We start from the raw sequence: 14,730 nt of genomic DNA on the forward strand, positions 1-14,730 counted from the left end.
TCTTACCTGATTCTCGTCCAGGTGCTCTTTGGTGACGGAGGTGATAACGTACCTCTCCCCTCTGCTGTCCTGATCGCTGCAACACCTCCAGCATCTGTTCTCCATCTCCAACAACACGTTCTGATTGATTGAAAAAAAGCATACAACGTTAAAGAATATAACATTAACCCTTTGTTACAAAAAGAGATGGAATTAATCAATCATGATATAATTACACTATAGGGCCAAAAACTATGTGTGAAACTATAGTTCTTATCACCTGACCTGAAAGTCACATTATGGCTACTTTTGAGATATAGCTACAACCATATCAGTGTTTGTGTATTTGAGGTTCACGTGAATGAATACCGCAATTCATTATTATTATTATTAGGTCACTACTAGCAGTTTGGATATCTACTTGACACAAGAAACTCACCTGAGCCTCTCAATATCTCAGCCAGATAGCAGTCAGACTCGCCAGGCTCCTTGCAGAGCTCCACCACATCTCTGCACAGTGTCTCTGGTGTGATGGGGACTTCACTAAAGTGTTGGTTATTGTTGCTGAGGTACACAGTTAGGAACATCTACAATTACAAAATACATTTTGGTAATAAGAATTCAGGGTTCACGTTCACGTTGTTTCAATAGACTACCTTTAAATTAGGAAGACTGTCATCAATGACAGTAGCTCACTTGAAAAGCAGGATGAGAGATCCGCGTCACTGATTTACAACTGTGAGCTTGTGTATTACTGGGTCTGTACCTTAAAATAATAAAGTACCTTGAGGCCAATTTTGTTGTGATTTGGTGCTATATAAACAAAACTGAAATTGAATTGAAAGGAACTGAGCATCAACAAAGCCTTTTTTATATTGTCATAAAATATAATTATTGCAAATTTTCTTAAAATATCGTGATATAATTTTGAGGCCATATCACCTCCTTCTATAAAGGAGGCACCCTAATCAGATGCCAGAACTACCTCAACTGTCCTCTTGCAATGTGGTTGAACGGTCTACTTCCTGCATGACCAAAAGCTTCACTCTGCTACTCAGACAACCCTTGGATGAGGTTCATTCTGCTACTCATGCTCATATGTTTTGGTTAGTACCCACTCATAAGCATAACCATAAGTAAAACTCAACCAGTAACATCATAAGATCGCCAACCTCACTTTCACAACAGACCTGTACAACATCCACAAACTTAAAATAGTTCCAAGGGCTGTCAGGTTTCCAATGTTCTGTTTAAAGTGTTACAACCAAAATCATTGGAATAGTCCGTTAACAGACTGTGTTCAGTAAAACAGCATGCAACATAACAGTTTCACTGAAAACAAAACCTGCCCTTTTTACCTTTATTGCAGCTTTTGTGCTATTTACAACTATTACAGATATTTGTGGACAGAACTCCCATGATGCAATGAGCCATCTGTTACTCCAGCAGGGTAGGCCCACAGCCAGATTACTTCCCACAGCCTGCCAACCTGCGTGGATGCAGCACTCAGCACTTTTCAGCCTTTACTTATCCTGTGAACTAGGCACTAACCAACAACATGCTCAAAGGCTTATCAGAGCTTCTTCTAAAGGTTCCCATCCACAAAGCTGGTCTAAGGATTAAAATCTTCAACTTGACATCCCTGAGCTGGCTTTTCTCATTTTGCACAGCTCTTTCTGCCCTGATTTCTGTTTTATTCATTCCAGTCAATGTGGTCTGAAAAAAGCTCAAAAGAACAAAAACATATATGATGCATATGCCAACAAGATATAAAAAGGGAGGGACTGAGCATTCAAAAAAGACAAAACAGTATTTTAAGCTAAATGCTACTGCAATGGAGGTGGAGTCACACTCTTCTACCACAGAGTAAATATGAAGAGAAATGAAGCAAGTGTAACCTTAAAAGAAAAGCATGGAAATAGTGTTGTGCAGGTTAAGAGTGTCAGAATCATGAGTTTGAAGCTGGAAATCGAATGTCAGTGCTGAAGTTAGAAAGGCATGGTTGAAATGGTTTGGACATATATAGAGGAGGGATAGTGAATATACTGGACAAAGGATGTTTGAAGATGGAGCTTCAGGAGCCACCAACCTTCCAATTAGTAGATCACCTGCCCCACCTCCTGAGTTACAGCAACCCCCAAGAAGTTCATGGATAAAAGAGGGGGTGGTGTGACAGAAAAGGATGCCAGGGATAGTGTGAGATGAAGGCAGATGATATGCTGTGGCGACTGGTGACGGGAACAGCCAAAAGAAGAAAAAGAACAAGTCCAACCATGTTGTGGCTTACCATGTTTTTGAAAATTGTATATAGTGACCTAATTAACAATAAGATCACTATATCATTATTGGTAATAATATTATCATCTACTATTGATAAGGATAAATATAAATATACTAGTATTCATTTTGCAAACATGTGTGTAAGTTTTCTAAGTCAGTCAGGCTTTCATTTGTTTGTACTCACATTTGTAAAGTTGTTTGTGAAGTACAAATCAGCTATACAAATATTGATAAAATTTGGGTTTGTGCATGAAAGTTTCAATGCATGATTTATGCACACTGTTTGTGAATAAGGGCCAATGTATGCTTGTGCCATCATTGTGGTGGAGGCGTGGTCCCTGGCTCAGCTGCAGGGGGAGGGATGGCGCAGTGAGCTCAAGGGGCAGGGCCAGGGAGGCTGGAGGGCCAGGTGGAAATAATCAACCAAACAAGGTTTCTCCCTTCACATAGCGAGGTCGGACACGAGAGGAGAAGTGTGCGGGCGGGTTGAAACCTGGCTGGTGTGTGTGCCGAACCAGGGAATTAATACGAGTGCACAATCAATTTAGGGGAAAAAACAGTTACACAATCGAAAGAACGGCGTGTCGGTCACGGCCCTTTACAGTGGTGCCGAAACTCAGCTGGTATGCCAGACTCACATCGCTCAGGCTCCGACACCCTCCCCCGGTTCAGGAGGTACTACAGCGTCCCGGTAAGGAGTCATGGGGGTATGCACCATGCTTTGGGGGACACGGTCTGCACGCAGAGCCTTATGCACCAAAGCTTGGTTCGCCCCGGGGCATTGCTGAAAGCGGAGTGGGTGAAATGTGTTCATGGTGATATTCACAAGTATCCCAAAGTGCCGCTGATATTGAAATCCAAGGGCAAAACACACAGTTACCCCGCGCCTGTCCCCTAATTCCGGGTACGAATTGAACAGCGTTTAATAACGTGTTGGGGGCAGTATACGGGGAGGCAATCACGGCAATCATGTGCTCAGTGGCGACGTCCGTCACTGATTCCGGGGGCAGAGGGTCTTTGACCAAGTGATAGAAATTGATGATCACGTGGTGCGCCCTGAAGCCGTGTGGACCTAGCCGCTCTTTGTATCATTAAAAGAGGCTTTATCGAGTGAGTCGTGACACTCGCACAAAGGAGACATGGGCAAAGGCCTCCACCTGTAAAACCATTCCTGTTTTAGGTCTGTCTCATTGTTGGCGTGCACAGGTTAGTAATTTCATTAACACCAAAGCAGCTGAAACCAATTTACAACCCTCTTTGTTGTTACAGTACTTGGCCTGGTTAAGGTGTAACAGGAGAAAACGGTATTAGTTCATCTTGGGGGGAACACAAGTATGTGAGCCAAATGTCACTGAGTCATCCAAAAAGGTCTTGAAACAGTTTACTCAAAACCACAAATACAGTTGACCGAAATGAGAGCTCAACTGCAAATATACAAAGGGATAAATTACTGGGCACATGGATGTGACATTCAGTCTTATTGATAATTTCTGACAAATCAGTGGGTACTTCAGTCCACACAGTTTACCTTTTTAGTCACTAACCTGAGGATTGCTTGTCAGAGATTCTATAGGAATATTACCTGAAACATGACTAAAACAATAACTTTCATATATGCAACATTCAATCTTCTTGGTTTTTTTAATTTGTTCATGTGCTTTCTATTTTTTCTGCAAGACAGTAGTGTGAGGAAAAGATGAGAAAACTAAAATGTGTCATGTGGATATAACTGAGAAAAAGTGACTACCATAGAGAATCTGGACTTCAGGCTTTGAAACAAGTCCACAGTATCACCATGACAGAGCTAAAATGGGCAGTTCCAAGCTTGCCAATGATTGGGCACCATGAGGTCACACATGAGTGTAATTTTTTTCAAATTAAATAAAAGAATCTTTTCACTTTAGTCCTAATTACTATAAGAAAGGTTGCTAAGGGCGTTGTTCATTTTGGTCTCGTTCAGTCAAACTGTAAGATTACTCTGCTCAGCAAATGTAAATGAACATTGTCAGAAAGAAAAGTGTAATTTTCTATTTAGCCCCAATCATTTCTCCTGGCCTTTTAGCTCTTAAGAACGATTTTGTTTTATGTTATTGCAGGCTACAGTAGCTGTTCTTGTCAACAGAAAATGGAAATACTCAAGAAATTTAAGTTGCAATAGTGTTAGAAATAATAAAACCAACAAAGGCTCTAACTGAACCAGTGAATGACTCTGAAAGAGATTTAATGGTCTCAGTGAGAAGCCGTCAACCAGCCTGCCTACTGTCCTACATAAAGAAAACTGGAGCAATGCCGTCTTCCTTCAGGTTCAGACAAAGTGGGCCACTGTCATCAGTCACTCAGCTGAGGTCGACCAGGAAACACTGCAGCCAATCAGAGATGATGGAGGAAAGAAGGTTTCTCTTGGGAGTCTCTTGTCATTGGTACCACTGATTCCTGAACATCAACAGATCCTAAAAACAGACTACATTTGTGAGTACGTGCACATTTTTCACCTCAGTCACCTTTAGTTTCACTTGTAGCTCTGATTAAAATGGGTAACATAAATAGTCAGCTGAGATGAGTAACACTTCACACCAGGCATTTCCATAAATGTCTGCCCAGAAGCACCAGCTATCAATCGTTGCAACCTGTTGTTTGTGAGCAAAACATGTAATAGACACACCGGTCCACTGTGACCATTTCACGCTTTCTCTCCAAAAGTGAAATGGGCATGCATGCTGAAGTTACAGTACCAGCAGGAGGAGATGATATAATCAAGTTGTCTATTTTCTTCCACATTCCAATAAAAATGTACATGTGGCCTGTTAGGTTGGACACTGAATTATCATTAACATTAATTATTAACATCTTTACCATCATAATGCCTTGTTTTCAGCAGCACTAAATTTTGCATCGAAGCACAAACTTCAGAATGCTGACATGCTTGCTCTTCTTCACTGCAGCCATTACATGCTCTTTCAAAGGCATACAGACACACAAACTCTCTCATTCACTAGAACACATAAACAAGCGAACACAGACACTTGCACAAAAACACAAACACGACACACACACCAAATCTGTCATCTTGCAGTTAAAACACTGTAAAAAATCCTTCCAACAAGACAGTACAGGCTGTTTGATTTTATACCACCACAACATCATTAATTTCAATCATAGAGGAAAAAACCCTGTGAACTCCTGGAAACACTGCTGCATTATAAGCACCCATAGTAGCTGAAAGTGGAAACATGTGAAAGCGAGCTGAAATATTAAAAAGCCCCGAAGAGTGAACCTGCTAGTCAACAGGCGGAGAGCCTTAAAGTCCTGTGGCCTCAGCTCCTAATCCAGCCAGGAATTAGAGCTGCATCACGCTGCTTAATACTACCACAACCCCCACTGCTGTATGGGATGAAATTAACGATCCATCTACTGTCTGCAAGAGGTCAACAGCTTCGTCTTAACAATGATCAAAATGGAGTCGCCTCGTAATCCTGTTATTGACTTGCCAACAACTGAGACGTCACAACAGAAGCAGACAAACACACATGGATACATATAGTTCAGCTTTAATCAACAAAAGAAATGTATTACATAATTTTAGCAAATTAAAATCATTTTAAGCTGTTTTTGTTGCTACTCAGATTACAACTGCAAACTCAACATTTTTATTTTATTTTTGTTTAATACTGGTGCTGATGTAGATATCTATGAAAGCACCAATCACTACAAATGTGACAGTTAATAAATCTAAACATTTAACACAGTAGATCACTGATTTAATTAAATAATTTGATTATTATAATTAACAGGACAAATTAGGAAACTCTGTCAAATAATCCTGAGATCAGAAGCTCAAAGCTTAAAAATTAGAACTGAAGCTAATTTGAAACATTATCAGACAAGACCGGGGAAAAGCCAAAGGTCAAAGAATAGTGGTTTTGATCTCAGCATGCATTATTTATAACAGAGTGTTAAATCACAACCAAACTGACTGAAAACACATTTCACTGTCAGTGTGCCGACTGTTTTCATTCCCGCATTCAGTATCCATCCTATTTCTGCTCAGGGCAACATGCTGACAGCTGCCACACTGCAGGTCACATCCCAAATGTTTTGTAGGCACTGTGGAGGGCTGTAGCCATATGGCTACCAGCATCACATGACATACCAATATTGGATAAACAATACACACGACCCCATTGTCTAGGACGCTACCACAGTGAGCAGTATAAACGCAGAATGCTTCCATACATCTATTGTTAACATTGTCTTCTGATTGACTGGCATTGTTTTGTTAGATTATATTAGGATATGTCCCACCTACTCACTAATCATCTATAAAGTCATAGCTTTTGATAAAGTGTATGTTATGATGCTATTGGTGTCTGTAACCCACCAAGTAATTTTATTAGCCTACCTACCAACTTATAATATTACACTACACACTATTAATTAAATCTACCTACCTAGTAACATCTGTCATCAGCAGTGTTTAGCATTGTTTGCGCTTATAAACATGCAGTGTGTGTATATATGTATACATATATAGCTGAGCTTCACATCAGCTCAAAGCAGTCTGGCCATTTTCCTCTGACCTCTGGCATCAACAAGGGATATTACACCAGAGGTCTGCTGCTCGCTGGATACTTTCTGTTTTTCAGACCATTTTCTTTAAACCTAAACATAATCCCAGGAGTTTCTGGAAATGCTCATGCTAGTTCGTCTGGCACCAACAACCATGCAGTGTCACTTAAATCACCTTTCCTCCCTACTCTATCTCTCAGTTTGGACTTCAGCCACTTGTCCATGTCTACATACCTAAATAGATAAATGCACGGAGTTGCTGCCATCTGATTAGCTGATTATATACTTACATTTAAACACATTAGCATATTGGCCAACATATATGGTGAAAACCAATTTTCTTACTGATGTCTGTTAGAGGATGTCAACAAGAAGGTGACTTTTCTACATTTGAATGTTTAGCGCAATTTTATACTATACATTGAACAAGAAAGAAGGAAGTACTCTCACTGTCAAAATGCTTCTGCCTAAAGATGTAAACAAAGCCAGAGTGGGACAAGTCTGACTTTATTGGCACCTTTGAGACCTGAATATCAGCACCAGGGTGATGTTGTAAACTAACATGAAGGTTACAAATGCTTTAGCTCCTCATCGCCTAAGGAATATTAAATAAATAGTGTTCCCATATGACCTTGAATCGTGTGTGTGTGTTAGTGAGTGTGCTAGTGTTAATTTCTGGTCACTGTGGCAACAGTTACCAAGCAGCACAATGAGCTCCACTGAGCTCTGCCTGGAAGATTATGAGGATGCAGTTTAATGAATAGGGCGTGCTGCCTTTTTAAAGGCAGCTTTTATGTAACATTTAAGGCTTGCTTCACTATCCTGAATCACAAAAACTGGTCCTTTTATGCTTTTTTTTTCTCTCTCATATACACAAACATAGTATATGTGTATACTTTTATAGTGTTGGAGGTTTAAGTAGACAAGGACAAAGTCTTAGATACAAAGGTCAGCAAATGTTCAGGTAATCTCTATAGGCTGCTCTAAATGTTCTAAATCTGGTTTCTAAATTATATGTTTAATAATCTCTATTAATGTTATTACAGTTCTCCAAAACATTGTAAATCACAAAATGGTCAATTTAAATATACTGTAATAAATGAAAAACATATGCTTGTAAAGAAAACAAAATATTACCAAAAGTATCAGGTTGAACCTTTTATTTTAAACATAATATTATATTCCTTATCTTCTGCTGGAAAATACTGATGTCTCTTTTTTCCCCCATTGCAGTAAGGTTTTCCTCTCTGGTTAACAGATAATTTCTGTTTCCTGCTTTTTCTTACAGTCTGGACGTCAAAGTTAATATGGAAAACGAACAAAAAAAGACTGACAAAGGTTTTGTTTTGGGTTTTTTTGTTTTGTGAGCCACAGTAACTGTCTCAGCAGAAACAATACTGACAACTTCCACTATTTAAAAATAGAGCTTTGTGATTTTCTTGAACTCTTCTAACTGCAGTGGAAATGCTTTTAATTAAGATTTCTCCCACTTATTCTGAAATCATGTTTCAGCAGTGGTAGCGTATTAGCAGTCCGCTGGCAGTTAGTGGACACCCTGTCTACCTGCAGAGTGGGCCTGTTGTTGATGGGGGCAGTGTACAATGTGGTGTAACGGATCTGGGGCTACTCTTGCTTGTGGGTCTCTCTGTCAGGCTGCCAGAGAAGACGCCGTTAACATGCAAAAGAGCTCAAGTAAATCCAAGTGTTAACAACAATGACTGCTGTGTGTTGCATCTTTGGTGTTTCTTTTCACACGTCTCTCATTGCTGACACTCTCTGCCCTTGTTTCAGTTGTAAGGGTTCTTAAACAGCGGCTTTCTACTCAGCCTGAGCACTCAAAGCACTCATTCACTGATTCATCCGAGCACTTTTTTCTATGCTTAAGTGCTTTCTGTCTAACATTCACATTCCAATGGATGCATCAGTTAGTATCTGCAGACTGCAGCAGCCGGGGATGGAACCACCAACCTACAGATTGGTAGATGACCTGTTCTACCTCCTGAGCTGCAGCCACCCACTTGTCAACCAGTCAACATTTGTTCATTAACATCCAGAAACCTGTAGTTGTTGTGTTGGAGGACACATGGCTCTGAATGAGAGCATAGAAGCCCCACCCATCTGCTGTTCATTATGTTGTTAATGAGGGCAGCCAATCAAGTCGGCATAAGTAAAGTTGTACAAATCAGCTGACCAGGGGCTCGATTTGTTCCAGCGTTCTTGATCCTGTCTGGTTCAGTTATGAGCTAAGCAAACAGTCACATGTACACATACAGCACATACAACATGTCATTAACATGGAAGCTCTTCACTATGAGCGAAGTCAAAAAGTTCAAAATAAACTGTAGGTGGAGCACCATGAAAACGTAATCATAAATTGTCTTCACCCAGCTGAACATGGATATTTTAAGGAAGTTAACAAAGGTAACGTAGCTTAAGCTACAAAGAGCTCGACAGCCACAGCGCAAGCCAGCGGTCTGGGTAAGGTTTAAAAAGATCAAAGCAGTTAGAAGAGAAATGATAAAGATGAGTGAACAAGAGAAACAGGTCGATATCCTGCTGTCTGGTGAATTTACAGTCAGACTAGAAAATGATGCAAGTACCTGACACTACCACTCATTTGCGGTTAATCAATGGTACATTGGTAGCAGAGCACTTTAGTTTAAGTTGTTTCGGTGACAGAATAGCCTGTAAACAATTTACAGAGTTCCGTAATATTTGGCATTGATAAAAAATTGATTTTTGTTTTTTGATTTGTTTTTTCAACTTGTCATTTTTATAAAAATAAAGATTATTTTGAAGTGTGAATCAAAAAAGCTACATTTAGCAGTATAGAGTAGGGCTGGGCCATATTATACCGTTCACGGTAATACCGGTATAATGTTAGGCAACGATAGGAAAATGAAATATCGCGATAGAATGGGAGTAAAACGCGCATGCGCAGTGCCTTTGTTTTCATACGCACATGGCCGATTGTTGAGTGAAACAGATGAACCAGAATTGGTTTGTAAAAACGGTGCAACTTCCGTGATGTGGAACTGGTTTGGTGTTTGTCCATCAGATACACAACAAAGCACATTTTTTTGCAGAACATGCAAGCGGCCGTCGTTATTGTCGTATTTGTCGGACTAAGATGCTCTTAAATCTGGGAGTAATCTGGGTCCTAAACTCCGTATACTTCAGGTCAAACAACACTGCAGCATCACTTAGAGTTAAAAACTGTCTAAATTCTTTCATCTTTAATAAAACGATCAGCATTGCTGCTTTACCAGGTGTAACTATAAAGTTTAACTTCCAGGCATCCATGAAAACAAAAGTTATTACATTTAACGGAGTTAGAAGTTAGCAGGAAGCTAGCGGAAGTTAGCTCGCTAGTTTCGCTAGTTACCTAAGCATGATATTGCATGTTCTGACTGAGAGATTTCTGAAAAAAATCAAACGTACAGCTCTGCTATCACTTCCAACATAAATGAAGACAGGAAACTAAACAGCAGTGACGTTTGTAGGGTTACTGAAGTTGGGCTAGCTGCTATATAATGATGTGCTACGTGATCGCTAGCGACACAGCTATGTTAGCATAACATAAACAGTGAAGCTGGAGGACGAACACTAACACTTTTCCACTTATAAAAGTTAACGTGAAGGTTCTTCATGGTTAGAGACAAATGCAATCGCATGGCAGGATGCTGTAAACGGACCAAACTTCAGTCAGGAGAACAACTGAGATAATCCATCCACAATACGAGGTTAGTCATTAATATACTGCAACAACATGGGAATAGAGCAGCTGCCAGAGAATTCAACATTAATGAATCAATGGTACAGAAGTGGAGGAAGCAAGAAGAATGAGTTTAATAAAGTTTGATTTATCTGACTGCTTTGTTTCGCTTAATGTGCCTTATAATCCCGTGCACCTTATGGTCCGAAAAATGCGTAATGCACACTGCAGTTTAATGTTGCAAAGCACCTCTTTTTAACTTCAGTGGATATTATACATGGTTATGCTCAGGATATGTCAGCCCATTTCTACTCGAAATGCCTTTTGGTTAAACTTTCAGCAAGGAATTTGCATTTGCACTGTTACATTTTTATAAAGCTTTAATGTACATAAAAACCAGCTTCTTGTTTAAGTGAAAATAAATGGAAGGTTGTCTTTTTGCGCTAGTAATGTTGTGGAGTTGTATTTTGTCTCGCATCAATTATATCGTCGGTTATATCGTTATCGCAAATTTTCAAATATATATCGTGATAAATATTTTTGGCCATATCGCCCTGCTCTAGTATAGAGTATAATATGTGTCACCTTTACACCTTTATTTAAGACAAGTTGTGAGTAAATTGGCTATTGTTTTATAAGAGCTTCCTCCAAACAACCTATGTAGAAATAATGAAGTCAAGAGTAGAAGTTACTGTCTATAGAACAATAAATGAGAAGTTCATCTCACCATTTCCTCATTGATAGAGTCTATAAAGTTCCTCTTTTGTCTGCCATCCATTAGTGTGCAACCCCCCCCCCCCCCATCATTAATGCAGATAACTGTAGCTGAAACACACTTAAATCCAACCAGTCAACGTGTCAGTTATCTGAATTTCAGTGAAATAATGACACTTTGGCTTTGGTGGTCAGTTCACATTACTTCAGATTTGCAGCCATGAGTGATTTCCAGACACGGGACACCAGTGAAGAGTGGGAAGTGTGACATGTGACAAGTACCAGAACACCACAGCCTGAAATGTCAAACTGTTCAGCAGAAGTAAGACTGAGGATGTAGCATGCACGAAAAGGTCAACACTTCTTTTTTCTTTTTTTATTCTCATAAACCAGAAGAGTACCATCATTCCACATGAAAACAATGGTGCAATGCAATGGTGTTAATCTATTATTAGTAGATCCACAGCTGCTCACATCTGGTTGTGACACTGGTTGGTGCAACAGAGAAGTCTGCTGTGTTTGAGTCACTGCAGACAGACACCAGACAACTTCAAATCCTCTGTGTCACCTGCAGTTGGTCCGTGATGAGAGGAACACGTAATCCCTATTCTGTCTGATTCCACCACACTGGCATCTGTTGTCTAACTGATCCTGTTTTTCTGTTTAAGCTTCCCCACATTGTATTCAGCAGATATCTGCTAGATACAATGTGAGGGGTTAAAATTATATATACTCTGTAACAGAGTACTGTAATACATTTAACAGTGAGTCATAGTAATGTTACTGATCAAGTTGCTTACAAGTTGATTTCAGTTTGTGTTGATCAAGGAGAAAATGTGAGAACACTTTACAATTTCTAAGGAGTGTGAATGTTAAAGAAAGTTACTTTAATTTTCATTGCATGACAGCAGGCACTGTGCAAACTGCACCCAACGCAAAGACACAATATCAACACAAAGCAAACCGCTAAGAACACTCCACCCATAGCCATGATTTAAAGCTGAACGTTTGCACATTAACACAAATTAAAACTACACCTAATATCGTTATTTTCAAACATAAATATACTGCGTGATTAAATATTAACTGTGTTATATGTAGTATTTATCATTACATTACAAAGTCGGAGGAAGCGAAGTACAACAAAAAATATTAATTTATAAAACATGACGTGTTATTTCGAGACACATTCTTAGTTAAAAATGCTTTCCAGGATTCCACGAAGATCTCAGTGCGTGGTCCTATAAATTTAATTCGTGATGCAGCTATGTAAGGATGTGTGGTAGAAAGTTGAACTCGGAGCTTCGCCCTCAGATGGTGATGACAGTTGTGCATGAATGGGTCATTAAGGCAGAATGTGATTTTCCACTCACCGGCATCATGTTGGCAGGTCCCCGCTCTGTCGCATCCACTGCAGCTGAAACCATCAAAGCTTACACCGTCAACAACCTCTGCTGCCCGCCTCTCTCTCTGCGCTTTACTGTCACATCACATCTATGTATATTTTTTTAGATTTCACCTCCTGCTCGACCTGTTGCAATGGGCGGTACGGTGGGATGCCCTCTGGAGAAAAAAGGCAGGTCGCTTTCAGAGAGAACTACATGCAGCTGAAGGAGAGCAGCGTTTACACACCAGACTGCAGCTCTTGATGATCTGAGCAGAAAACAAAGCGCGGAGAGCCGAGCTGCTGCTCTCCTGCTGCGCTCCTAATCTTATCAGCTCCCAGCATCTCACTAACGAGGCTTGGTTTTGGAGTTACTCGAGCATTAAACAGGAACAGCACTTCCGGTCGAATCTTTTCAGAATTAAAGCGACTCTTTCTCCAGAGTATGTTTTTAACGTGTACATTTTCGATTTGTGGGGATCAGAGATTTAAACCACCGTGATACTAAATAATACACAGAGTTATGAAAAAATTAAAATTCTAGCAAAAGAAAACAAATAAATAATAGACCATCAGTGATAAATATCCACTTTGCTCTGAGAAAAGAAATTTTCACATAATAATACTAGAGAATACATTTACAGTGAGTGTGAAAGGTTCTCTGTCTCTCTGTGTTACAGAGAAACAGGCTAATCAGGGGATTTTGTTTTAATCTTTCATATTCACAATTCTCATGGAATGAACTGGAACCTGAGGTGATGGACAAATACATACATACAACGCTCTAATTAACTCTGTCTGCTTTAAGTTCCCTCACACATGAGAAAATTGGAGTCCATTAGACAGATATGACTTAAACCACTGTGCCACAGTACCTTTAATATCTATGACATGTTCTAACAACTGTAATAAAAAGTGTGGTCAACAGTGTCAAACACTACACTGTCTAGCAGTACAGAGGTAAGTCTACTGTCTGAGGCCACAAGATCATTTGTAACCTTCATTAACGCTGTTTGTGTACAGTGAATTCTGAATCGATTCAGTTTTATTTATATATCACGAAATTGCAACAACAGTCACCACAAGGTGCTTTATACTGTAAGGTAAAGACTACAATAATAGAGAGAAAACTATCAAATGACCTCCTCTGAGCAAGCACTTGATGACAGTGAAAAGGATAACTCCCTTTTAAATGGAAGAAGCCTCCAGCAGAACCAGACACATTGATGGTTTGGTGGAAGTTATTATTGAACACAGAAAGATTGGAGAGAGAATCTAAACGAATATCAGCTGTACATAATGATCTGTGGGGTGGTTGGAAATGTTTTTCCTCTAATGGTGAAAATTTAATTTGTTAATGCAATTTCATTTATTTTTTAAAGAAACTTGTTAATTCATTAGTAGTGTAACGTGCGGTGGAGATGAAGCCAGCCGCGGAGGTGTGCAGCTGGGTAGCGAATGAGCAACAGCTTCTGACTTTCCAAAAAGTACTCATTTATTTACAATATCAAAAATAAAAGTGCTACCTCTACCACACATTACTAAAGAGCACACTAGTCCGCGTACACACGGAAGCATCCATTACAGGAGGAGTGCGAAGAAGAACAAAAAGGGGGTGACACACCAGTCATGAGACAGGAGGCGCCGCCATGTGGTCATACACTGCATTACAATAGCAACTGTTACAGTAGGTAAGGTTAAAGGAATGCTTGGCTCAGTAGACATGTGACTCTCTGTTGGCCTGGCAAGAACCCTGAGTTTAACCTGGGTTATTCTTATTTTCTTCAGGCAGTAATGAATAGTAAGATGTCCTAGTTTTATGATTATTTTTTCTTTGTTTGTTTTCCATTTTATTTTGGAGCCAAGAGTGGCTGAATTTGGAGGTGAGCTGAGCATGTGCCAGAAACATTTATCATGAGTTACAATTATCATTAGCTTAACACTGGTTAAATTTAGCTCTTATATCAAACACTGAAGGTTGGTGTTTTTCGTAACAAAAATTCTCAGTGAAACTTTTAATTTGAAACAGGAAGTGTTTTGTTTAGCTTCCTGGAGTAATGGGGGTACGCTATATCGACACACGTGTGTTTGG

General features: G+C 39.7%; 2 protein-coding genes across 2 annotated transcripts in view; one reads left to right on the forward strand and one right to left on the reverse strand.

The window, feature by feature from the left end:
• The window catches only part of LOC309708431 (apoptosis-stimulating of p53 protein 2-like), a 38,036-nt gene extending 24,996 nt beyond the window's left edge, over positions 1–13,040 (reverse strand). The window contains exons 1-3 of the mRNA XM_082536482.1: positions 12,628–13,040; positions 419–566; positions 7–120 (exon numbers count right to left, since the gene is read on the reverse strand). Coding sequence (XP_082392608.1) covers positions 7–120; positions 419–566; positions 12,628–12,681 — 316 coding nt within the window. The 5' untranslated portion in view covers positions 12,682–13,040. The remainder of the gene's footprint in view (positions 1–6; positions 121–418; positions 567–12,627) is intronic.
• A 1,627-nt stretch (positions 13,041–14,667) lies between these two features.
• The window catches only part of rrp36 (ribosomal RNA processing 36), an 8,079-nt gene continuing 8,016 nt past the window's right edge, over positions 14,668–14,730 (forward strand). The window contains exon 1 of the mRNA XM_082535368.1: positions 14,668–14,730. This exon is cut by the window's right edge and continues 40 nt beyond it. The gene's annotated coding sequence lies outside the window, so the exon portion shown is untranslated.

Source organism: Aulonocara stuartgranti (assembly GCF_965226115.1).
Source record: "Aulonocara stuartgranti genome assembly, chromosome: 6".
Classification (NCBI taxonomy): Eukaryota; Metazoa; Chordata; class Actinopteri; order Cichliformes; family Cichlidae; genus Aulonocara; species Aulonocara stuartgranti.